General features: G+C 38.6%; 2 protein-coding genes across 2 annotated transcripts; one reads left to right on the top strand and one right to left on the bottom strand.

Moving 5' to 3' along the window:
* Positions 1–980: 980 nt before the first annotated feature.
* Positions 981–17,736, bottom strand: slc47a1 (solute carrier family 47 member 1). The gene is made up of 17 exons (XM_062432644.1): positions 17,466–17,736; positions 16,959–17,060; positions 12,811–12,879; positions 12,548–12,696; positions 11,924–11,966; positions 10,356–10,400; positions 9,140–9,237; positions 8,490–8,587; positions 8,216–8,329; positions 7,474–7,541; positions 7,256–7,364; positions 6,867–6,942; positions 6,705–6,774; positions 6,444–6,576; positions 5,299–5,393; positions 4,713–4,817; positions 981–4,596 (listed from the first exon to the last, which is right to left on the bottom strand). The coding sequence occupies exons 1-17, from the start codon at positions 17,658–17,660 to the stop codon at positions 4,222–4,224; spliced, it is 1,944 nt and encodes a 647-aa protein (XP_062288628.1). The 5' UTR covers positions 17,661–17,736; the 3' UTR covers positions 981–4,221.
* On the top strand, positions 17,036–26,411 carry tmigd1 (transmembrane and immunoglobulin domain containing 1). The gene is made up of 6 exons (XM_062432645.1): positions 17,036–17,116; positions 23,616–23,700; positions 23,837–24,109; positions 25,178–25,465; positions 25,613–25,716; positions 25,809–26,411. Exons 2-6 carry the CDS (start codon positions 23,637–23,639, stop codon positions 25,818–25,820), a joined length of 741 nt encoding a protein of 246 aa, XP_062288629.1. The 5' UTR covers positions 17,036–17,116; positions 23,616–23,636; the 3' UTR covers positions 25,821–26,411.
* The last annotated feature ends 342 nt before the right edge of the window (positions 26,412–26,753 follow it).

Raw genomic sequence — 26,753 nt, 5'->3', positions numbered from 1 at the left:
AGTCTGGAGTGGTATATGTCTTTGAAGTTACAGTACAGATATTTTCCATTATATCCATTATGAGACCATTTTGAGTACATTTTATAGCTGTTATTTCTCCAGTCTATTTTATAGTTGAAAGCCAGCCACTTTTGTGGTTGCTACATTAGTCATGTCTTGGAAAATCTAATAAAAGCAGGACTTATCGAAAAGCTGTACAGAAAAACTACTGTATATGCATGTCTCCTTTATATAGAAACATGCTGCGTAAGAAGGGCTCTAATCAAGACACTGATGAAATATATGTTCTCATCCTGCAATGTATAATCTGAATGGATGCCACAATCAGAAATAGCATGATTAAATGCTATATTTAGGCTACAGCGCATCTGTGGATGTGTGCTTTCATCATCAAAGACAGCAAAGCTGCTCTCCTCTTTGGTTTATTTTTCCTTCCTTTGATCTGTGTTGCCAAATTTGATAATAATGAAAGGTCTGTGTGCTCACACTGCAATATGCTGGCTGGCTGAAGACATGTCAGACCGAGCAAATCAACCACCTGTTCGCTCTCTACAGCAGCAGATAACTAGCAAGATTCACTGTCACAGCCTGCTCATGAATACAGAATTCAGCCTGGTTCTGAAATACATATATGGTTGTTCCTTCTCTACAGTTCCTTTATGTATGTTTTCGGCAGTCTTACTTAAAAAAGTACACACCGCACATCCAAACTGCAAAGTAGCTCATATATCCTGCAAAATGACGAACTGCAACCAAATACCATATAGCATTATCAAAATCAAACTTTTGCACCAACTGGCACACACTTCATTCATATTACCAGATTTTTGTCTAACCAACTACACACTGTTGGGCATAATGAAAAGCACTCTCATCTTTAGTATGCTTTGCCATAATACTAAAATAGTTCAAATTGTAGAAAATGTTTCAGATTGTTGCACAGAAATATTTGCAGATAAACACACATGCTGTTGAAACATTTATTTTTTTTATTTGTCACCAAACAAGTCAGTGAAACATATGCACAGCAGATATATTTACATTGGAGTGAACAAAAATATGCTCACAAAAAACAGTAAACTGAAAAAGAAAATTGCAGAGAAAATGTGCAGAAAAAATATATAGAAAAAAAAAGAGGCAAGAAAAAGAATTAGGCAGCATCTTGCCGCACAGCTAGGTCTGGCCACAACGCCTCGTCCATCACTCTTCCTCCTCTTCCTCTCTCTGCAACGTTTTCCATTGTTGTTGTAAAAAAAGGTGCTCACCTGTGGTCTTTTAATAGTGCTTACTTCCTGATTGAAGTGGTAACAATTAAGCACTGAGGTGTTTGGCTAGGTGGCTCATATATTGGCCAATTAGCTCATGTAGCGTCACTTTGAATGGCAGTGTTTTGAAATGGCAAACATGTGACTTGATGTCAGATTGTTGTGTATTATGCAGAGAACCGTGTTCAATGCATTTTAAAAAGTGCCATTTTGAAATGCAAAATGTGTGTAAAGCAGAAAATGTGTTTAGACTTTTGGAGACTTGAGAAGAGGTTTTGCTGTCTGTGTGTCAGTTTAAATAATTGTGCTATGCTTGTCATTTTAGTGTGTTAGCAATTGGAAAAAACTGTAAGCTACAGTCAAGCACTCTTGAATTTTTTCTTACGAGGGGCAGACTAATCACTGCATATTCTGGTTGATTCTAACTTCAAAAGAGCTTTCACCTTAGAGGAGTTTGGGAAAGTTCCCACGCTGTATAAAGCCAGTGCAGTCTCCAAACTCATAGATCAGTGTTTGCTTTTGTCACATAGAAATTTGCATATTAATTTATCATTATTCAAAATGTAAATCAGGCCTGATTCACACATGGTTACATTGTTGTCTGAGCTTGAGTCTGGCTCATCAGTGGAGACATTGCCCCTGGCTCCTCACAGAGACTCTAATCTTGGCCCGCTCACCTCCAGAGACTGCAATCAGTAACATGCTGTGGCATCATTAACAAGTGACTGGGTAAAGATTTTCTGTCAGTATAGCTTAAGGAATCTCACATTAACTTCTTGGTTATGTCGGCATGCAGTGCAATACCGTACCTGGAACTCAATTACATTATGGCTGCAGTTAATAATATCACATTTCATTGTGGAACAACGTGCAAAACTACTGGATGCTGCAGATCAACGGATACTATTGTGTTAGGGCTTTGCAGACTGAAGGCAGGAAGTGGATGTCATAATGATTAATGTTGAGCAAGAACAGTATTGACTACTGCCAAAGAGTCACTCTCATTGGTGCAGAAATAAGTTGCCTTAATTCATTCACCATTTTGCATATTTTTACATTTTACTTTTTACTCTTTACCTAATGAGTCTCAATTGTTTGTGGCAAGTTTGTGTTAAATATACACTAGCACTACTATTAGTATGGACTGCATTTATATTGCGCCTATGTAGTCTTCTATCCACTCAAAGCTCTTAACACTATATGCCACATTCACCAATTCTCACACAGTCATACACTGATGGCACAGCCTTCAGCAGCAATTTGGGATTCAGTATCTTGCCCAAGGTCACTTAAACATGCATGCTGGAAGAACAGGGGGTTGAACCACCAATCTTCCAATTAGAAGACAACCCGCTTTACCTCCTGACCCACAACCACACCAGTCATGACCAAAGTCTTGTGCCTTCAAATGAGAACTTAAGTAACAATAGTAACATCACGAGTAGCCTGCACCCTCTTTTAGAAAAACTAAATTAAGTTTATCAAGGTAATATCTATAATACGAGTCATAATTTATAGCACAATCACTTTAAAATAGTGTGAATTCTTATAATCTCCACCAGTCATAAGCCTGGAGGCAATTATGTGTTTGTACCTGTCCACATTTATGACTATATGCTCAAGGACTTTTTGACAAACCTATTTTATAACGTCATTTACTGTTCTGTTTTATCCCATCATTGACTGCTGACTCCTCACTTCTCTTAACCAGCCAGTAGGGTCCGACGGTGATCAACAACTGCCTCATTTTGGAATTTTGTTTCCGCTAGGGACATCCAATCATACCTTGTTGCCACGTTAGATCAATGGCTGCTGAATTTCAGTACCTTAAGAACAGGTTGTATTGTGTATTCAAATGCATATTTATAAGATTTCTTATGAGCCTATTGTAAAGCTTGAACTTTTTGTTTTTCAGCAGTCTTCACCTTTTAACAATATGCATTAGGCTATGCTAAAAAATAGGCTTAGCTAGTCTGTTGCATGCCACATTTTGGACTTGGTCATGGCTCAAAAACTGACAAAAAAGTTTAGTCTTATCTTGAAGTGGAGCATCTGCAGATTAATTCTATACTTGATATGTTGTGATGCACTGAAGTTAGGTAGGATACAAGATTACTAAATCCCCATTTTCGTATTTCAGTTAGAAATATCTTTCCTGCCTTCACTATGGGGTTTTTTTTGTCAGTCAGGACAAATCACTGTTAATAAATAATAAATCTGATGGTAATTCCTCAGCTTTTGGAGTCCAACATACCTGTTTTTCCATGTTGTTAATTTCATTGTTATGCACTTTAAAAGTTAATTTTATTGATTAGCCTGCAATATATTGCATTATTGACCATACATATACAGTAAAAAATCAAAAGAAAAAATAGCTTATTATTCATTCATTGCATCTTTTTTGCAGAACATCAAGCCTGCCCTATGGTTATACTGTGTATTACATATTTACAGTCAATCTCATAATACTCAAAGTTAAAACATGAGAATGATTTAAGGTCAGTAAGAAACACGATAAATGTTGCAGTGCAATATGTAAATCAAGACAATAGGTTGAAAAATCAAGAGTTATCTATGGAAAAACACCTGCTCTTTTATTCCTGTGTGGTCTCGTAGTGAGGGATTTGTAGTGTACCATGTAGTCCCAGTTGAGCTTTTCAGACTGAGCAGGTTAAAACATGATCTTTGGAACAAGGCCTTTGTTCATCCTGTCTTAGTCTTCCAACTTTCTGTGGATGTGCTCAGCAGTGCAGCACTGAGACATCTTTTTGTCTGTAGAAGATACATCCAGTGGACCATGTTAGGCTGAATATGGCTGTTTATCCAGGTTTATGAGTAGATGTGCAACTTTGAAGGCATTCAGCATTTTTCTCTTTAGGTATAAACTGTTCATCTGTGAAAACTGTGTCAACTGATCTTAGTCACTAGGTTTCTATGTTTAGAGGTCAGAGATAGCTCAGAGGTTTGAGGTCAGTTCCAGCGGAGCCAGAGGTGTAGGAGTCGAGTCATTGGCCCAGCTCAGGGTAAAGTTTGCCCTGATCTGAGCTGAGGGCTCCGGTGTGGGGAAAGCAAAGTGGAAAGCAATGCCTATGGCCAACATGAGCGCTGAAATCAAAGCAGTAAGTCCCCGACGTAAGATAAGCTGAGTGATAGAAAGGGGTGCTTGAGGTTTGGTGTTAGAGGTGTTTTTGCTCTTCTCAGCATCCCCCTTGGTACTTTGAACATTTGTGTTGTTGCCCTCAGCCTCATGACCCACTTTCAGCTCCTGATCCTGAGTGTTGACGGGATTGTAGCCATCTGCTCTTGGAGCTTCTTCGCCTTCCAATTGAGCCTTCAGGGTACAAAGTTGCAGTTGTTAATCAAAGTGTAAACAGACTAATATGCACATGAACAAAGACAAAGTGAGAACAGCCTGATTAACTACACATGCTGCACATATCCTCTTACTGTGTTAGGGCAGTCGGAGATGTCAGGCACCGTCACTTCATACAGCACTGTACTATGAGGACGCTTCGCTGTCACAAGCACTTTCTTTGCAGCTCGCTGTTGAGCCTGAGTGGACATTAAAGTGAATGTCATGTATCACATAAAAAGGTTTTGTTTTGGTCTGTTTTTTTTATCCTGGATGAGACTCCAGTCATTCATAAATAATCCAAAAACAAATGCCTAGCCCATCAACTCCACTTTAATTTGCAACATTTTTTCAAAAATTTGTGAGCATGTGTGTAACTTTTTTTGTTGCTATTTTTGTGATTTTGTTAAGAGTAATTTAGAAAATAGATTTAGAAAATAATGCAAAAAAAAGACAAAACCATAAAATATCAAAAAATATATTCACTCATTAATATGAAAAGACTGAGAACACAAAAATTCTCCCAAAATTCAATTGCCAGATGCCAGATTTAACGATAAGACTCCAGTCACCAACAAATTTCACTGATAGAAGTTTCATTTGATAATACCAAATACATTTCTACACTCAAATCCTTTTTCATATTATGAAATTTTTTAAAAGACAATAAAATCACCCTACCTTCTGTGTGACTTTCTTCCAGTTGAGTTTGAAGATTAAAATGAGGAAAAAACCTGTCTCAAGGACAATAGCTACGAAGAGACCCAGCCATAAACCTAACAGGAGAAACAAATAAATGCACACACATCAACATGGGATTTACAGGGTGTTAACTTGAACATGTCTGTATGTTTATTCTTTACTATCACTCTACTGATCAAACCGAATTAATTAAATCCAGTCTAAGAAGAGTCTGTATATGCTTGTTACAATGTTCTTCATGGGTCATTAAAGGAACATAGATAAAAGCAAAAAAAGAACACACATCTCACAAGGTCAGAGCTTTGATGCACATTTGAATATGTGTGTCTGTGAGCATGTGTGCCCATTCATCAATACATGGACACTTTGAGGACAGCAAAGAGTTCCACTCTAGCAGGAGGTAAATGGCAGGCCGCAGGGAAGGAAATTAGGTTATGACTCGTGCAGCAAGACCAACAGGGTTTGTGGGCTTAACTAATGAACCTGGATTTAAATATAGACACACTACCTCACTTCCAACTTCTGCTGACACATTTTAAAGTTGCTGTCAATTGGCTAGTACAAGAAATATGTACAATCACTGACAACTGTTGAATGGCAGAGCAATTAAGTCACACTTGCATTCACTGATTGATATCAGCTGTTTCTAGGGTTTTGCGCCCCATATTGCACACGTTTTTACACATGCAAACCTTTAGTAAATCAGGCCCTAAGAATACAAAACAGATGGCATTTGTGGGTGTAACAATCTGACGTCATCACAAGGAGGAGGTAGAGGTAACTTTGCAAACACAGCATTCAGAACAGACTGAAGCCTGGGCTATTGACTTTCAGGAAGCATTTTTACAAACGGACATGTCATTTGGACATCTTACTAACATTTTAACAGTAAAAATGTAATGGAAATCACAAAAAGCATATGTCCCCTTTAAAATCCCCTTTCCCACTTTCCCACTATGCTTGGAAGCTACGTTATACCTCGTCCATGTCCACAAGGAACTATACTTTGTGATACTCACCTAATTATTTTAATTTTACCTAGTAAAATCACAGTAATAACAGGTTCTGTTTTTTTTTTATTATATGCAGAATTGAACAGAGAAAGAAGGGGTTTAAAGAGTTACCTAATATTCTGAGCTCAGCAACAAACATCAGAGCTACTCCCACTGGCAGACCTATGCAGTAGTAACACACCAAGTTGGCCAAGGCGGCAATTTTCTGCATCCCAGATCCTACAATAATCCCTGAGCAGACACACTGAAAACACAGACAGATTGAGATAAAGAGGGGGGGAAAAGACATTGATTCAACAAAACCAGCAAATAGCTCTGTGCGTTCAACACAATTGCTCATTGTAAAACAAGATGTGTTTTGTTCTGACATACCAGAATAGCATCAAAGAACTGTATAAATGTGTAGACTGTGAGGTTCTTTGAGACAATCGCCACAATGTTTCTGTAGAAGCAGTAAAAGGAGAACATCAAATACAGAGTTTTCTTTACTCAGAACAGGATCGATGTATCTGACTGTGCTGTTCTGAAACTCACTCATCAGAGGTGAATATGTAGCCAACGTGGGACTTAAAGCTAGCAATGACAATACCCTGGAACACAGCAAGCACGCCTATAGCGAAGACATTACATAAGGGATAATACACAACAAGTTGTACATTCCACAAATGTAAGATGATTAACACAAGTATTTGAAATTAAATGTTTTTACCAAGCAACTGTTTGTTAGTTGTTATACAAATGACAAAACTCTTGAGTTCTTGCTGTGCATGCTTCAGCAGAATACTGTGTAATCTACTATTACAACATTGAATTGGGCAGTAACATTTTACACCCTCTGACAGAATGCTAGATTTTTCAGACTCTAGGAGTGTTGCATTAATAATGTATGTTTGTGTTGACATGTGTATATTTTGTCTTCACACCTGATAGAACCAGCGCCACTTTGCAGGTGACTAAGGCCCTGGCTGTGTCCCCGGCTCCCAGAGCATTCCCAACACGCACACAGGTAGCTGCATGGACACCTAGAGGGAACTGTGAGGACCCCATATATTTATTATTATCATATAATTTAGTTACAATAAGCTCAATAAGTGGGGTCAAATGATAAGACGTGTAAATGTTCAAGAGGACAAATACATACCATATATACTATGGCTCCTACTTCCACCAACACATGTTGCGCAGCAAGATCCACCTCGCCAAGTACACCTGAGGTCAGATTGAAATGTTAACAAAGACTTCACTATGCCTGGAAGCTATGCCAAGAAACAATTCACAAATGTTTAATCAATTAGTTGAATTAGTTGAAAGTTGAATTTTCCCATTGTCTTATTAGAAAGGTCAAATGGAACAGATGTAATGATGAGGCCACAGATATACATGGTGCACTTATGGTACCTTTAGATTGGACTTTCATACTGTAATATAAAGTAAGGTGAGCTGCAACAATTAGTTTATTCAACTATTTTCATGATCAAAAATTAGTTTTAAGCAAAAATGTCCAAAACAAAACCCTAGTTCCAGCTTCTCAAATTTTAGAATTTGCTGTTTTCCGCTCATTTTACATTATTGATTACATTATGATTTTGGACATTAGGAAACTGTTATAGACATTTTTCACTATTTCCTGATGTTTGTTGACTAAGTGATTAATCGAGAAAATAAATGACTTAAATGTGCCTATAGTATTTTTAAATTTTAGTTTTTGATTGTGTAAAACTTAAAAATACTTGAGACCATTTTGGTTTTAAGCTGCATCTTTTGATATGTCCACTGGGGGTCTCCAAAGCCATAAAGTTGCATTCATAGGGACTCATGAGGTATTGGAAGTAATTGGAAACAAAAGCAATGTGTGTCAAAAAAAAACAAAAAAAAACACTGACCAGCAAGGAAACCGAAAACTTCCCAGATCCACCATTCAAAGCAGACCATGAAGAGACTGGGAATAGCCAGCTTCATGTAGGTTCCCCATTCCTGCAGACAGTCAGTGGACCAGCCTACACATAGTTTGAATTTGAGTTTGACACATACAAAGAATCTCACTGACTATGGCCTGTAGAGGACAACAGATTACTGAAGACGGATGCTGATTTAGTATTAATTATTCACATGTGTGTGTATAACAGTAAATGCAGTGGGTATATGCCTACATCTCACCTCCCCACGTCTCCTTGTAGAGCTTCTTCCATCTGATGTAGCCGAATAACAGCAGGCAGATGGTGATCTGAGAGAGGCTGTTAGCGATTGCTGACCCACTGCAAACAACCATGAAAGAACATCTTTATGTATGGGGGGATGTGTAGTGATAGTCTACATTAACTGTGACACTGAGGAATAAGAAGAGGTCAGCAGCATTGAGGTAGTTAAAGTTACAGTGTGGTTTGAGCATACTATATGAATAAGCCTTGAAAATTAGCAGGAGTCCATGCTCGACATGGACAGAGCTGACCTGACCACAGAGGCCTGATTGGCTAAATCGTCTGCCTGTTGAATCAAATGTTTGTCCAGCTGGACCAGGATCAAATCCTGTCAGAGCTCTCTCTTCTCTATCTGCCCTACTCTGCCGCATTCTTGTAAAATAGATTAAAATGGAAAATGAGCTCTCTGACCTCCTTTCTTCTTCTGTCCAAACTCCTTGCTATGCACCAGCCCTCAGCCCCCTCCTATTTAAACAACTGTGAAATAATCAGGAGAGAGAAGGAAAGCTTCTCTGCTTTGAATGCTATATAGGCTGAACTACTATATTTATCTAGTCGTGGCGCTTGAAGCCAGTGGAAAAGTGAGGAGAAGCAGCAGGACACACTTACATGACACCCATTTGGAGACTGATGATTAGGACATAGTTGACCCCCAGGTTACAAACGTTTGCTATGGCTGCTGTGTACATCTGAGGCAGAATGATCCCCTAGCAGACAAGAAAAAAAACATGGAGTCAAAAAAAATCAGCTCTCCAGTCTGAAGAATATTCAAACAGCATATTATTAATTATACAGGTTCAACAAGTTAAAATGTTTTTGATTTAGTTTCCCCAAAACAACTTCACTGAACTTAACTGAATGCTAATGTCAGCATGCTAACTTGCTCATGGTGACAATGGTTACAAGCTTCTTCTTTTTTTTAAATTGAATGTTTACCATGTTCACCATCTTAATTTAGCAGCTTAGATCAGACTTAGAAAATGGATCACCAGAGTTTTTGTTTTTCTTGCCTCTCAAAGCTTCTGTCATTTTTAAATTAAGTTAAAATTGTATGTGAAAAGTCATGAGATGTTGCTTTTAACAGTTAAGCCTGTGTATTTTGGCTACTCTTATACTGTTTCTGTAGTGCCACCCTCAGGTTAAATGGTTATTGATTTTGTGGGCCTGTAAAGGCCATCGCAACATGAATGTGATATTGCTTTATGCAAATGAGGGTGACTAGCCTCAGCACTCAGGATCTATTAGAAAATAACTTACAAAGCCATGAAAACCTTCTCACAGTCAGTCTATTACAGCAGACAAAAACAATAATGCAACAATAACAAGCATATTTAGATGGTGGGTGATTTCATATGAATCAAATCCACACCCTAACAAATTGAAACAATTCAATAAGTATATCTCAGCTGTCTATGAGCTATGTTTGTGCTTCGGTTCCTGTTGCAGACCTCTGTTGCATGTTCTACCCAACCTCCGGTGCTGAAGATTGAAGCCAACGCTTAATTGCTAAAAACTGCAGTTCTTCAAATGGCCTATTGAGGTTGGCTACAAAAGCAAATCAATCCTTTACAGCTTGATACAAAAAACGGTTTTGGTCTTTATATTTAGTTTTCTCATGACAACTGTATGGGGGGTGGATTTACATTTAAATTTTATGAAAGCTTAAAGCTATGCATAATTAATGGAGTAGCCGCTTTGAGTGACAGGTTGCCCTCACAGGCAAGTAGCTACAACAGCAACAATTTTGTTTAGGTGTAACCCCAGATTTACAGAGTATAAGGTTAGCCATAGCCGTTACTATTTCAGTGTAACGGCTAACCCTTACTTGGTTTTGTAGGTAGGTGACCTGTAGCTGGTGCAGGAACATGGCCTGTAGCAGGGAAAGACAAGGTCAATATTTTACAGGGTGGAACTGGTTGACCTCTCAGATACCAGCCAGGATCCTCAAACACAACTTTGATATGCAGAGAAAGAATGTTTACTGTAATTTAACAGTAAACATAACTTTATTAACCCAATTCTACAGCACTCTTAAATTTCCAAATGTTAATATGTTGTGTGTAAACAGGCCAGTGCTAACATGCATGCTAATAAAATGATGAAAACTTTAGGTATATTCCGATTATTTAACCTGTCAAAACACTGTAACTGGATTGTCTCAGTCAAATTAAGGTGGTAATTGGTGTAAGCACGGCATGATGGACGGAGATGGATCACTGTGGCATTCATACAGAACATGTATAGACTTCCAGAGAGGTTATGGAGTGAGCTGAATGAAAGAAAGATTTTTTTCCACACAAAGTGATTATTTTGTACTTCTTTTGAGATATTTTTTGTCAGCTGCCTCACATCCTTCAAGCATTATCAGAATTGAAAAAAACCTCTGTTTTGGTCTTTAACTGACCGACACTCCAAGTACTGGTGAAAACATCCCATCTTTTGAGAAGCTAAAAGACTTAATCAGTTGTTCATCAAAGCTGCTGCAATCGTTGCTTTCAGACAAGGACATTACCCAGAGGTGGCCATGGCATAGGCCACATAGGCGGTAGACTAGGACACCAAATCAAGGAGGGGGCACCAAACGAGTGGGACTTTTGTTGTGTTTGTTTTTTTGCTTACTGATAGGTGTGCTTGCTTAGATAGTTTTTGGAAATATGAACTTGTTCTCCCTTATTGATGTTTTTTCTCAATTTTCCCTGTTGGGTTATCATCTGCTTCGATTTTCAAAGCCTAACTGGTCAATCAGTTTTTGCCCAACAGCCACCAAAATTCATGTTCTACCTCAGGTTATGCCACCAAACACTTGATTGGCGGACTGGTTGCACCTAAACTTTATTTGCCTTTCTTAGCAATTTCTGTGACTGGCAGGGCAAAAAAGAAACCAGAATAACTGAGAGCTCATGAGAACATGTGAAGTTAATTACAGTATGTGAGCTAAACTGCTCGAATGGTAGAAGTAATGAACGAAAAGTGTTCATTATCCCAAGAAGGAAACCTCCCTACTAGCTTAGTGCAAAATTAGCCAATACCTTCAGCAAACTGATCAGAGTCCTGGATTTTATGAAGGCTGTGGATGATTCTGCGCTACAACTGCACTAAAAATGTTCATTTTAAGATAAGACAGCTCACTCCGTTACTGTGTGTTTATGGCTATTAAATGAATAATATGAAAGTTTGCCAGACTGTGATCAATGTTTTTTGCGATCAGTCATTTTTATGCTAATGTTTATAAATCTATAAGTAATGTGCTTGCCGCCTCTTTGCTGTGCATGCTTCAGTAGAATACTGTGTAATCTACTATTACAACATTGAATTGGGCAGTAACATTTTACACCCTCTGACAGCATGCTAGATTTTTCAGACTCTAGGAGTGTTTCAGTTCAGTGCACTTACAGGAACAGCTGGTAGAAATGCCGTCACATAGAGCTGGGCAATTCTGAAAGGGAGGAAAACAGACTAATATTAATTTAGTAGAGGAAAACCACAATGACATACACACTTTCTGCTCTGAAATGGCCTTTTTCTACAAATCTGTGTGAGAACTTGGTGTGAATTAATGTGTCTGGGATTTTTTTGCCATATTTCAAATAAAAGAAAGTTTTTAGACAGTTAAATTAGAAAATATGATTGTAATATGTTTGATCCTTTTTGACATTGAGTGGTTACAGCAGGGAGATTCACATATCCAGCTGTCTAAGGTGCTTACATAGACATACACATCATATACATTTAAGATTCTATATAGCTATAAAATTGTATGTACATAGCTGAATACATAAAAAGAAAACTATGGTTCACTGACCTGCAATTATTTATACATAAGACGTCAGTAGTACTGCTGATAAGAATAACAACCATAGCACTAAAGATAAAGTATACCACTTGTTTTTTTCCTTTAACAACCTAACCAAAAGTTTGTCTTCAACAGGTTGTCTGCATTTACACTGGCCCGTACAATACACACAGGCATATGCAGCTGAAGTATTAATGTCTCAGTTTCATAAATCACAAATTTACCTGGCCACCTCATCATCTTGGTGCATGATGAGTAATAAGTTGTGAGAGTTGATAAGAATACCCCAACATGGCAGACAAAACAGCAGCAGAATGAATGAACTCCTTTGCAGAATTACTCCTACGCGCTTCATATTCTTACCACCAAATGTCTGCAAAACACAAATGAGACGCAAGACTGAGACACTGATTGCACAGGTTAAAAATGATAACCCTTGTGTAGATAATACATAATGACAATTAGACAGAAAACGCTTTATGCTTACCTGAGAAATGAGTGTGTCGCAAGCCACAGCGAGACCATAGCCTGTGGACATTGTGGTCAAGTTAATGGTCTGAGGGGTGATAAATCAAAAACACATCAGAGAACAAAAACAGAACTTTTTTTTTGTTATAAAATGCTACTGTTCATATTTCATTTACTTGTCCCTTTTTATGTCCACAACTGACTACTATCTACATTTATGTGGATACCCAACTTTCTTACAACTCTGCTGTTTTAGAAAGTAATGAAAACGTGGTTCCATAATTCCTGGGCACTATTGAGTAGAAAAGGACTGACAGATTGAATATAAATGCAATCCAGCAGGTACTGGCTTCTCACAGATATTAACACCACATGGCAGGTGCAGCAAGGAGGGAAAAGCCTCTAACCTGTTCTGTTTAATACACAGAACCATCTGAGAAGTTGTCCTTGGAAAACTGTTTGGAAAAAGGCGGGAACTATCACAAAATACTTGGCAAGTGATTGGATGAACCATTTGTCAAGGAACTTCTGGAGCTGATTAACCCAAAGTTCAATCAAGGAGAACAGAGTTACAGTACAAGTGAAACACTGTGCAATGCCACTCAATTCTGCCATCTACTTCTGGATAATAGTATTTAAACCCTTGACCAAACCCTTGCCCTCACTACCTAGCACTAAGGTTATTCTTCACACATCTATGCAACTATTGGCTATTGAACTATAAACCAGACACTATACTGATTAAAGTTAACTGAAGTCAAAGTCTGACCATCTGCACAAAGCACAGTGTATCTCCACATAACCTTGGTTACCATAGGAGACAGTCAGCCTTGTCAAGACAGCTGCATATCCTAGTCAAGCTCAGCAGACAAAGACTTTAATGGCTCTGAAAGAGGCCATTAAAGTCTTGGGCTTTAAAGCCATAGGCTTTTTTACCTTGCCTTTTTTACCTTGCCTCGCCTATGGCTGAGCGTCAGATTTTTATGTATTTATGAAGCAGAGCAACTCCAATATAAAATGCTTTGGGAGAAAAAAGTCGGGAAGTAGGGTTATAGGAAGAATTAGTGTACAGAGGCCACATCTTGGCAGGAGAAAGTTGTAGGACATAGAGGGAAATTAGTTTGATTACAAGTGAAATATATGATGTGCTGCTATCTCCCTAAAATCTTGACTCCTCTGTATGATTTTACTCCCTCTGGGACAAGACAGGCTTTATTTCAATGAATAATCCGACAATAAATGGCAGGGATGTTTCCCAGCAAAGTTTTATTTTTTTGTGCACACAGAGAATTTCTACTTGGCTGTACCTACAGTATATTTCGTATTTTGACGAGTCAACATTAATTTGACTGCTGTGAATGGAATGGATCCACAGGGTAGGTAGTCTTTATTTAGCAAAGCAGAGCATTTTGACCGGTTTATTTACTCCAATTTCATTGTGTCCTACCTCAGTGTATCATACACTATATTGCCAAAAGTATTGTCTAACCTGCCTTGACTCGCATATGAACTTAAGTGACATCCCATTCTTAATCCATAGGGTTTAATATTACGTTGGTCCACCCTTTGCAGGTATAACAGCTTCAACTCTTCATGGAAGGCTTTCCACAAGGTTTAGGAGTGTGTTTATGGGAATTTCTGACCATTCTTCTGGAAGCGCATTTGTGAGGTCACACACTGATGTTGGACGAGAAGGCCTGGCTCTCGGTCTCCACTCTAATTCATCCCAAAGGTGTTCTATCGGGTTGAGGTCAGGACTCTGTGCAGGCCAGTCAAGTTCATCCACACCAAACTCTCTCATCCATGTCTTTATGGACCTTGCTTTGTGCACTAGTGCTCAGTCATGTTGGAACAGGAAGGGGCCATCCCCAAACTGTCCCCACAAAGTTGGGAGCATGGAATTGTCCAAAATCTCTTGGTATGCTGAAGCATTCAGAGTTCCTTTCACTGGAACTAAGGGGCCATGCCCAGCTCCTGAAAAACAACCCCACACCATAATCCCCCCTTCACCAAACTTTACACTTGGCACAATGCAATCAGACAAGTACCGTTCTCCTGGCAACCATCAAACCCAGACTCGTCCATCAGTTTGCCAGATGGTGAAGTATGATTAGTCAATCCAGAGAATGCATCTCCACTGCTCTAGAGTCCAGTGGCGGCATGTTTTACACCACTGCATCCGACACTTTGCATTGCACTTGGTGATGTATGGCTTGGATGCAGCTGCTCGGCCATGGAAACCCATTAAATTAAGCTCTCTACGCACTGTTCTTGAGCTAATCTGAAGGCCACATGAAGTTTGGAGGTCTGTAGTGATTGACTCTGCAGAAAGTTGGCGACCTCTGAGCACTATGCGCCTCAGCATCCACTAACCCCGCTCCGTCATTTAACGTGGCCTACCACTTCGTGGCTGAGTTGCTGTCGTTCCCAATCGCTTCCACTTTGTTATAATACCACTGACATTTGACTGTGGAATATTTAGGAGTGAGGAAATTTCACGAGTGGACTTGTTGCACTGGTGGCATCCTATCACAGTACCACGCTGGAATTCAATGAGCTCCTGAGAGCCACCCATTCTTTCACAAATGTTTGTAGAAACAGTCTGAATGCCTTGGTGCTTGATTTTATACACCTGTGGCCATGTAAGTGACTGGAACACTTGATTTCAATTATTTGGATGGGTGAGTGAATACTTTTGGCAATATAGTGTACCTCAGTCTAATATGATCTCACCAGTGACATGGGTGCCCTGTGCCAGGATATTCAAGACTCTTACAAGCAGTACAACCTCTGTGTTTTCTCTTGTACCCAAGAAAACTAAAGATGTGAGACTGATCCAGTACCTAGGTCCACAGAATGCAAGAGGTTTACCATGACTTACTTTAAAGATGTCTGCTTTCATGTCTCTGCAGTCTCAAGGTACAGAACATTTAGCCTTTTAAGGTATTCCCTCAAAACGCAAAATACTTTCTGTTCTGCTGTTCCTTGGCCCTTTATACCTTCTGAGAGTTTTCTAACCACAATGTCACAAGGGGATTTCTTGGCCCAATCCAGAGAGTTAACCATGTTTCACACAGTCCAGTGGAAAATCTTTCTGCAGAAACCTTTTAGATACTTGTCTGTCCATTGATCAGGTTTACTTTTTAGGTTTTAATGCCTAAATCTTTTTCCCGCTCTATTCAGCCATATATAGAAGGTACACTTGGGTTGTGAAATGCGTAAAGCTCTGTCAAGTTCTACATTAACATTTAATTAAATTTGCACCTGTAACCACACTGAGAATCAACACCTCAGCCTGCAGCTCGTTGCAGCTTTCATCCAATTACTACTACTGGAGGTCAATATAGTTTGGTGCCAACAGTTCTTACGACGCCACATTGTAGGGGGGCTGCTTCCAACACACATGCTTACACAAACCAACTTTATGCTATCTGCCCTGTGCCAAATGGCATCAAGCCAAAGTAAATGAGCAGCAGGTGAAAATAATTAAACATGTAGCAAGCCAGATAATGAAGAAGGCCAAGATAGAAGACCAACCTAGAGTTGATATTATCTATATGCGTCAGACTGGTCTTGCAAAGCCGACTTCAACCCTATTTAAATTTTCTGAATGAATAAAAGCTATGATAAAAAGGCTTGTGAATAATCGATATATAATAGATTGTATATGTTGCTTTGTTTGATGTAGAAGTCACCAACTGCTTGCCAACAAGTTAGCCAAGGACTTGAAAAGCGTACAATATAGAAGGCATCCATTGATGCTATATAGTACCGCCTCCACCACTGGATAGCCAAGCAAAGCAACAGGTGGCTTCCATGAATTTCTACTGGTTTTAAGTTTTTAAGCTAGCTGGCAAACTGTGTAACAGAAAGTTGGTATATCTTATTTTTATACCTTTTAGGATAATTATTTACCCAAAAAGATAATTGCCATAGAACCTATATAATACTTAAAGAAGTGTCTGTGTGGGAGGGGTCAATGTCCACTGCCCTCCCTACCTCTTGCACACTCAAAAGACTCTTACTGATACATTGTCAGTAGAAGAGGAAATGGTTAAGTATCAACAGTAAAAGCAGCATCAGTAGTAGTAGCGCAGGAAGTAGAAAGAGTGGTGGTAGTATGTCAAATCAATTAGTCCACATGCCACAATGGTGTATAGATAGTACCGCTGAGGCCAGTGCATATCCAGCCAGTTCTGCATTGCCAATGTGACCACAGAATATGGTTATAACAAACGACAGGAGGAAGTACAGAATCCGAGACAGCAGCTGTAGAAACAAGCAGAAACATGTGATTCATTTCCAAACAACCCATCAATGATCAGGTGAGAGTGATGCAACAAATTATCGCTATTTAATGAATTTACACAGTTTATCTGCACTCTGAAAAGTGATTTTAAGTCAGAGTGCAGTCAAATCAAATCGTCAGGCACAGACTGGGTTGCACTATCATAAAGTATAGCCAGCATTTTATTTCACTTTATGCATAAAGTGTCTACACATTATTTCAGAATAAAAGCTGATTGCATTGTTAGATTTTATTCTGATAAGAGTGTACATTCAACAGTAGCTCTGTAACAAAGTAATACAGTAACTGAGTGCTCTAAAAACCGTAGCACCTTATGAATAACATACCAATCCCCCCCACCAACACTTCAACTTTCCCCTACTCACCAGTGGGCCCGTGAGGCGCAGGACTTGGTAGAGTTCTTCTCTGTAGGCCAGTGGTAGCCAACGTCTCGCACATGCACACCGAAAGAGTTTGGAGCTAACCGCTGCTGCCTCCTCGTCCCCCTCAGCTGAAACCCCAGCAACGGGCCTAGCACCCGGCAAGGGGTCTGCAGGTTCTAGGGAACCCAACTTCTCCATTCAAACACTGGAAATAAGACAGAAGGGAGAGAGGAGGGAGAAAAGCCAAGGGACGACGGAGGGACGACGGAGGGACGGAGGGAGGGAGGGGAGTGGGTGGGGGGGAGCAAGGGTAAGAGGGGCGGTGATTCTATCTGGGTTTAGAAATACAACACATGCACTTCTTCAAAGTTATTGATTAAATCAAGTGGTTTGGAAGAAGGAGGGGGTTGTGAGAATGAATAAAGGAGAGAGAAAAAGAAAACAGGGAGTGACGGGGAGTGAACAAAAGTCTTTTTAAGGGTCAAAGCAGTGCTGATGAATGGTTCTTGATTGTAAAGGAGGGAATACAGTTTGTCTGAACACTCCTACTTTATACTTCAACTTTTTTGAAAGATTGAAATCACCTCTTAAACATGTTTTTGTAATATTCTAGTGTGTATCTGTATGTGTGTGTGTGTGTGTGTGTGTGTGTGTGTGTGTGTGTGTGTGTGTGTGTGTGTGTGTGTGTGTGTGTGTTTGTGTGTGTGTGTGTGTGTGTGTGTGTGTGTGTGTGTGTGTGTGTGTGTGTGTGTGTGTGTGTGTGTGTGTGTGTGTGTTACCAGGCTCAGTAATAATCTGATGAAGAATGCCTGTTTGTTCGGTGTTCACAAAGAGCTCAGATGGCATAAACTCTTCAGACTTTGATTAATGACTTACAATGCAACAGTGATATGTGTGTGTGTGTGTGTGTGTGTGTGTGTGTGTGTGTGTGTGTGTGTGTGTGTGTGTGTGTGTGTGTGTGTGTGTGTGTGTGTGTGTGTGTGTGTGTGTGTGTGTGTGTGTGTGTGTGTGTGTGTGTGTGTGTGTGTGCGCCTCTGGTCACATCTGCCTCTGATTGTACTTTGACCACTGACTTTGGTGACCCTACTCATGCGGTTGTCACATAAACAAACAGTCACACGTGCTCACAGACCTACACTCATCTTGAATGTTTTTTTAATGACTTCAACATTCATTCACCAGCCTCTGCAAGTACCTTTAACTGTAAATGAATGACACCCACTGATTCACTGTATCAGCGATAATTATCTTTAGTGCCTCTGTTGTATTAACAGTTGAATCATTTGGCAAAATTCACCTTCAGATCATGTCTGTCGCAAAGTCCAGGTGATCAAATCGATCGTTAGTGTAACAGAGGTCACAAACATAGCTATCAGCTTACAGATGACAGCTGAGGAGGCTTCAAATGTGTTTGTGATGCATGAAAGAAGAGATTCCCTCATTGTCTGTCTATATAGGTTACTGGCAATTCAGTTGTGAAATTCCTCTTTGCCAGCTATGTTGCAATTGCTGCTAACCTTTGATCTTTGATCTTTGTAAGGATTTCTTAAAGAGCAGGTATAAAAAGCTGTTAACACCTGAATATTATGCTCTGATTGTAAAAACTCCATTCTTATAATACCTTTAAATTATTTTCATTAAATGCAAATACATCAGCAAATTTGAAGAAGGCATGACTAATATGACTGACACTATGTTCAGTCAACATTACAGAAGGGATTTTTGTAGAGTAAGTATAAGGAGCTGTAAAAGACTGAATATAGGGTTAGCAGATACAGGCCTGCCATTTTAAGAAGCTTAAATATGAGCTTTGGATTAAGACAGGGCAGAGGGGAATCAAAATGTGATTGAATAAAAGTCCTAACAGCAATAATGATAACAAGGTGTGATATGTCTCCAAATCAGTCCCAGCTTTATTGTAATGTTGTGATTTTACCAAAAAAGATATAGTTCTTAGTTTATTACAGTACAATCAACTTCATTAAAATGTAAACACGTCAGGAAATAAGTTGCACATTTGAACAAGTGTCTATATTGGTTAGCTTTGCTGTTATTACAGATGATATACATCAACTTTTCTTTGCTGAACTGATTAATACTGTCACTCAGTCAGCATCTTGCATAAAAATTACCTTAACAATAATCACACTGTACCATACTGACTATTGGCATTACAGTTCAGTATCAATCTGTTGCTGCTAAGATTTGGTTATTGAACAGTCCTTTTTAGTACAGAAAAGTTTGTTGATGTCAAAAGTAGAATGGGAGGCAGAGCCTTCAGTTATCAGGCTCCTCTCCTATGGAACCATCTTCCAGATTCGGTCCGGGGGGCAGACAACCTCTCTACATTTAAGAGTAGGCTTAAAACTTTCCTTTTTGATAAAGCTTATAGTTAGGGCCGGCCAGGCCGGCCAGGCTTGTCCTAGTTTATGCTGCTATAGGCTTAGACTGCCAGGGGACTCCTACTCCCATGATGCACTAAGCTCCTCTCTCCTCCTCTCTCTCTCTCTATCCATCCATCTATATCCATTAACATTCATGTACCACTAATACATTCAATAACCTAAACTTCTTCCCCGGAGTTGTCTGTGCTTTCTCGTCTCACAGGTAATCTGGGCTTGTAGATGTCCGGATGACAGATTCCAGTCCCGGACCTTCTAGCTTCAATGTTGATTTTCAATGTGCTTCTCTCTCCTATCCTTTCTCTCTCTCCTCTCTACCCCAACCGGTCAAGGCAGATGGCCGCCCACTTTGAGCCTGGTTCTGCCTGAGGTTTCTTCCTGTTAAAAGGGAGTTTTTTCTTGCCATTGTTGCTAAGCGCTTGCTCATGTGGGAATGTTGGGTCTCTTTAAAATTAAAACATGAAGAGTACGGTTTACAACCTGTTGTATGAGTAAAGTGCCTTGAGATGACTTTTTTGTGATTTGGCGCTATACAAATAAAGATTGATTGATTGATTGATTGATTGATTGATTGATTGATTGATTGATTGATTGATTGATTGATTGATTGATTGATTGATTGAATGTTTTTTAAATATAGCCTATTAATTTCTGCTTGCATAAATTCTTAAATAATCAGAATAACATCACACAGCTTCTGAAATGTAAATTAGTTATTGTTTAAGTCACACAGTAGACAACACATACACCAGATAACAGATTACTCTAATCCTAGAAACGTTTTAGAAATAATGTTATTTTTGTACACATCCTGATCATAAATGTCAACTGAATGAATGTCTAGAACATGAAGTGTGAATATGTTCGTAGATCTCATTAACTACTTGCAGCAGAAGGAGCTTTTCTCAGTTGGTCAATGCTTCTCCCTAGTGGGTAAGAAAGGGAGGTCTGTTGGAAACAAACACACACACACACACACACACACACACACCAAATCTTCTGCTGTCTGACGATGTCTGACGATGACCCTGGTGTCATATTTTTCCCTATGTTAACTACATACATTACACATCTTCTGCCACTGTAACAGTAACAGCCCCAGACCACACCAAAACATTAACATCACATGGATACACAGTTAGTTATTGGGATGAAACATTGTTCCACTGTTTTTACAGAGTGATTTACTTGGATTCCTCATTGCTCTTCCATGTATCACTAGTACACTAATAGAATCATGATCTTTATCCAAACAATTTAGATGTAATTTATTTGTTGTATTTAGAAGAAACTACTTTTATAATTACTTCAACAAAAGTAACATGGAATGATGGACAAAGTAATCAGATCTTTAAATTTATACCAAGTTTCACTCAAGTAAAAGTACAAAAATATTATCAGCAAAATGTATTTATAGCGTTAAAAGTAAAGGTACTAGAAAAATGGCACCTGTCAGTGGTATATTGTTAAATATCAATATTAAAGGAACAGTGTCCAGGATTTAGTGGCATCTAGTGGTGAGATTGCAAATTGACCAAATGAATACAGATTTGAATAATGAATTGAAAACTTGTGAAAAGGCCCTCTCCATTGCCAGTGTTTGGGTTGTCCTTTTTGGACTACTTTAGAAACATGTTGGGGCAACATGGCATCTTCCGTGGAAGAAGACCCGCTCTCTATGTTATTATAAAGGGCCATTTCTAAGGTAATGAAGACACAATGATTCTTATTTTCATTGGATTACACACTAATTAAAACACATTTATGAATATTATATTCAATTTCTGCTAAGTCTGTTACACTAGATGCCACTAAATTGTAAACACTGCACCTTTAGTTATTACTAATGCATAATGCAACGTTAATGCAGCATGTTATTGTATAGTGAGGCTAATTTAAAATATTATACTTGTACTGTTAGGTAGGGTAATCTATAGGAATCCATCATATTTTATAAAAATAATTATTGTGTGTGTGTGTGTGTGTGTGTGTGTGTGTGTGTGTGTGTGTGTGTGTGTGTGTGTGTGTGTGTGTGTGTGTGTGTGTGTGTGTGTGTGTGTGTGTGTGTGTGTGTGTGTGTGTGTGTGTGTTTTGTTTTATGGAGTAGCATAAAATAGAAGTATTTTGTGGAGTTCATCAACTATGTGCTTAAATACTGTTCTTGAGTAAATGTACACCAGTGGTAACGTGTCTCAGTCTGTGTGGTAAAATATTTGTCAGGTGAGTCATAGACATCCTCTGTGCACATTTAAAAGCACTTTGTTATATGACAAAATTGCTGTTTATCACATATTGTTATACCAGTTCACACACTACATTGTTTTACTGATTACTATCATTTATCTGACATTATCTGAAGGACACAGAAACGTCCTTGAGGAAATAACACTGCCGACTTTATTGTCACAAACATTAATTTTTGAAATCAAAACTCTTTTGAAAAGTTTCAGTTTATGTTTACATGTTTATGTTACGTTTTGTTGCTAATTGTTTAAATGTTATAGCTAACCATTAGTTTGTTGACATGATTCATCAACAAACTTTTTTAAACTATGCTAAAATAGACTATGGAAATAACTTGTAAAACATGTATTTTCATCTCTGCATCCACACCCAAGAAGTTTTAGTGCCAATATAATGACTTGCCAATAAAAGTCTTCCTTGTATCTAGTGTTTGCACATTATAAGTGTGCAACAATAAAAAGGATTGAAAGGTTGTTGACAGGAATAGGTGAGCAGAATGATGGGAGAGTCATTTAGAGTCAGTGAAGGAAGTTATAAAAAAAAAAGTCCTAACTGCATGTGAAGCATATAAGGGCTGCTGAAGATTCAAACAGCCCTCTACGTCTTGAGATTCACACACAGGGAACATTAACAGAAAAAACAGCCAAGAGAAAACAAAGAAATACTGAGTCATTGTCAAGTAAGTACCTCCAAAACCTTTATGTATGAGTGCACCACTGTATAAGCTATCATACATTTGTGTGCATTTTATAGTGTATTTCCTAAATCTAGTTTATTTTATGTGTATAAACCCAGAGACCACTGATACTGTCTTGCTGGTTTTACTTGCTTTAAAATAAATTGTAACATTGATTTTTTTTTTTTAACTAAATTTGCTTAACTATTAACTTCTTAACTAGCACCAGAGGGTACATGATGTAACCACAAATTGTTTAACTTTTTTGGACACATTATTCTATGTTACTCTAACTACAGCAAACAATTTTCCTGAATGCTTTAACATGTCTTACTTTGGACCACTAAACTAATGCTTAAAAACAATTAATCAACATAGTGACATATCACTTTATGCATGCAAACGTTTTTAGATGACACACATACTTCTGTAGTTAAATGGTTTTAACTGCTTCTTGATCCTCTTTGCTTAATTATTTTTTATATATTTTATATTCTTTTACAGCAGTAATTGTGGCCCAGGAGAAAGGTTAAGCTAGAACAGAAACTTTGAGATTGACTTCAGAGGAAGGGGATTTATACTGAAGGGGGGAAAACACAGATGACTAATGTGTCAAGTTTTTCTGCTGTTTTCATGGGCCTCCAGTGGTTGGTCTGGACTTTAAAATGTCACAGATGATTGGTAGCCTAACAAGGTTGAGAAAATGTCTGCAGTCTGTCACTGCACCATGAGCTACAACTTAATTTAATTTGTCTTGCTGAAATGTACTGAAGATTCCGAAGATGATCATTTTAAATAAACACTTTTTGATTATCTTTCCCTTACGTCCAGGTGTATACAAGGAAAAGTAAGATGATGTTGATTTTCAGATCCCCTCTTTTCCATTTGCTCATCTACTGCGCAACCCAGACTTCAGGTAAGCATACTTGTCACCAGTAATTTAACTGGCTTGCCTCTTTCAGTTAATTAATCCCTCTAATTAAACATTTATCATACTACTTTAGTGCAATCTTAGTTTTCAATGCTTTATTCCCCCTTTTTCGTTTCCCAAGGTGTCAAGATCGAGTCTGTCCCAAACATCAACAGTGAGGGATTGGTACTGACAGAGCTGGAGAAGACTGTGTCTCTGATCTGCAGCTCAGAGGCTGACGAGGACCTGGTCTGGCTGAGGAATGGTGCTGTGGTCAATTTGATGGAAGGAAATAGGAAGGGTCGCAGTAGTGTGTGCGTCACACCTGTCATCTATGAAGACAACGATGCAACTTTCACCTGCCACGTCAGCGGAAATACCACAGATAGGGACTCAGTCACTCTGAATGTCAGATGTAAGTCCCTTGAAAGGAAGGAAAAAAAATGTCAGTTTGTTAATGATGTTAATGCTAACAATTCATAGTATTTGGGTTTATGGAATTTACTGTGTCCATCCTTTTGGTCCAGATTGAAGATGTCTCACAGACATTCATTTCCCATAAGAATAGATCCTAATGACTTTGATGTTGACTGAAATGTCCTGACAATTGTCAGATTGATTGCTATGAAATTTTGTACAGAAAGTCATGGTCCCCAGAGGATGAACTGCAATGTCTTTTATAAGAGTTCATTATTTGAGAATGAATTATATCCATCCACCGAGTATATAGAAAAAAACATCTCTCCCCTCTCATCCAGTTTTAATATCAGCTGGAAATTTGGAAAAAAGATAAGATAGTAAATGATTGTTGATGATCATTGTTTCCCATGGATGGATCATTTGCATGGATATCGTAGTGCAATCATATATTAATGGTATTTTTGAGCTCAATATGGACTGAAACAGATGTCTATCTTAGCCCAGATTTGGACCAAATAAAAAAGATTAAACGTGGCCCAATTTTCAACGTCTATTTGTGGGCTAAATAACAGAAACAACTGTCCATCCTGATTTGCCCAAAAAACAATGTCCATTGACGCTGAGAGCTTGTTGAGATTCCCTTAACTTTATTCTAGCAGAGGTTGTCCAATATTTTGGTTTATGACCTGATACCTGCAAAACTAATGACATTCCCAGCAGCCCCAGCTGTACTTTGTGTTTAGTGTTACTTAAAAAATGTTAGCGTGCACTAAAACAGGATGTTGAACATAATGAACATAATACCTGCTAACATTGTCAGTGCCTTCATCAAAAAGCACTTTGAATTACATCAGGCTTTTATTAAAGGTGCTATATAAATAAAGTTTGAATGATTGTTAGCATGTTAGCATTTTAGCTCAAAGCATTGCAGTGAATCATACAGCCTCACAAAGACCACAAACTTACAGCTAGGTTAACAGGTAATTCGAGGCTATCAGCATAAACAAAACTCAATTTAAAAACCTAACATTATCCATATTTTCCCTGTGATTGTCCTTCTCAGATCCTCCAACACTCTCAGGCTCAGAGGAGGTTGCAGTAGAGGATGGGGCCGTGCTTGTCCTGCAGTGTGATATCTGGGCCAATCCACCAGTCTCATCTTTGTCATGGACACTAAATGGAAGCGCAGTGGATCTATTTGCAAGTGGCTTTGCGGTGACCAATGACGGCTTCACAACCCAGCTAACCGCCAACAGTGCAGATGCAAGCTTGCATGAAGGCGCGTATCGGTGCACAGCAAACTCTCCATTCCATGGAGAGCACAGCAAGGACTTCCAAGTCAGAGTAACAGGTCAGTTCACACAATCACCCTTCCACAATAATACAGAAGCCACATGAATAGTCTGATGTGTTATATCTTAAGTGTAATTATGATGATGATCAGCCAGTGATATGAATTAATAAAATGTGGGTTGATCGTCTTCCTCTTGATCTGTAGAAAAGACCATGAAGTTCCCGCTGATGCCCATGATAGCAGGGATAGTGGTGGTGTGTCTGACTGCACTTCTCGCCGTTGTGGCACGATGGGACAGAATTACAAAGGTAACACACAAAACACTGATATATACAGCTCAAAGACGGACTCTGTCTCAGAAAAAGCTCAACTTACTAATGCTGTATTTCTCTTTTGACAGTGCTGCAAGTGAGTCGTGCAGAAAATGACACTCTTATTTCTACTTCATTGAATGTGAGAAATCATGAAGATACCTCCACTCTCTTTTGTGTGTAACAGACTTTGATTATTACTTTACATAGTCTTTAATTTTACATCAAAGTTATTTGACATTTTGTTAAAAGGATGGTTTGACATTTTATCGTTGTCTTGCTGAGAGCTAGACTAGAAGATCAATACCACTCACGTACAAACTGGAGTTAGATGAAACATCTAGTCTGGTTAGCTGGTTTTTGTATAAATTAAGTGAACGAGATAGGCTATAACATGTTAGCAAGCTTTATATGTGCTGGTAGTTACTTTCTGACACACAATCGCACATCTGTTTCCCCAATTTCCAGTCTTTGTTCTAAGTGAGCTTCATATTTACTGCACATGACAGTAGTATCAATATCCATCAAACTCAACTGGCCAAGATTGTGAGGAAGCATATTTCCAAAAATGTTGAACTACTCCTTTAATATATGACAAAATATAGCATTCTGTACTGTGTTTGCTCTTTGTCATATTGACTATTGATTATGGCAGGATGATCTATGAAGTCTATACTCAATATTACGTCAAGATAATCCTTAAACTTATTTACTATGTTATGCGGCCTGACCCTCTGATGCAAACGTGAGTTTCAAGACACCACCACCAGTTTTCTCGTTAATATCTTTGCTATAAAAGTGCTTTTGTTTTCTCACCAAACCTAAAAGCACACTGACATTGTGGTATTGATATATTAAAAGTAATATCGTAGTGGATTATAGTTAAGGGATAGAATTTGGGTTAGTTTAAGGTGAAGGGGCACCAAATTTGTGAAGCTTCTTTTTCCAAAACATTCATTCATTCATATTTTTCAAGATCATTTTAAATACATATTTAATACAGTTATAATATATTATGCTTTGACATGTTTGAC

Source organism: Scomber scombrus, chromosome 14 (genome assembly GCF_963691925.1).
Source record: "Scomber scombrus chromosome 14, fScoSco1.1, whole genome shotgun sequence".
In the NCBI taxonomy this organism is placed as follows: domain Eukaryota; kingdom Metazoa; phylum Chordata; class Actinopteri; order Scombriformes; family Scombridae; genus Scomber; species Scomber scombrus.
The sequence above is the reverse complement of the archived record's forward strand: the minus strand, read 5'-3'. Positions and strand labels throughout refer to the sequence as shown.

Coding starts and splice junctions, on each gene's coding strand:
- tmigd1 (XM_062432645.1), top strand. CDS start 23,637: ATGATGTTGATTTTCAGATCCCCTCTTTTCCATTTGCTCATCTACTGC. Junction 23,701..23,836: donor CTGCGCAACCCAGACTTCAG/GTAAGCATACTT, acceptor TCGTTTCCCAAG/GTGTCAAGATCGAGTCTGTC. Junction 24,110..25,177: donor AGTCACTCTGAATGTCAGAT/GTAAGTCCCTTG, acceptor TGTCCTTCTCAG/ATCCTCCAACACTCTCAGGC.
- slc47a1 (XM_062432644.1), bottom strand. CDS start 17,660: ATGGAGAAGTTGGGTTCCCTAGAACCTGCAGACCCCTTGCCGGGTGCT. Junction 8,330..8,489: donor CTACAAGGAGACGTGGGGAG/GTGAGATGTAGG, acceptor AACTATGTGTAG/GCTGGTCCACTGACTGTCTG. Junction 7,365..7,473: donor TAGGAGCCATAGTATATATG/GTATGTATTTGT, acceptor GGGTCCTCACAG/TTCCCTCTAGGTGTCCATGC.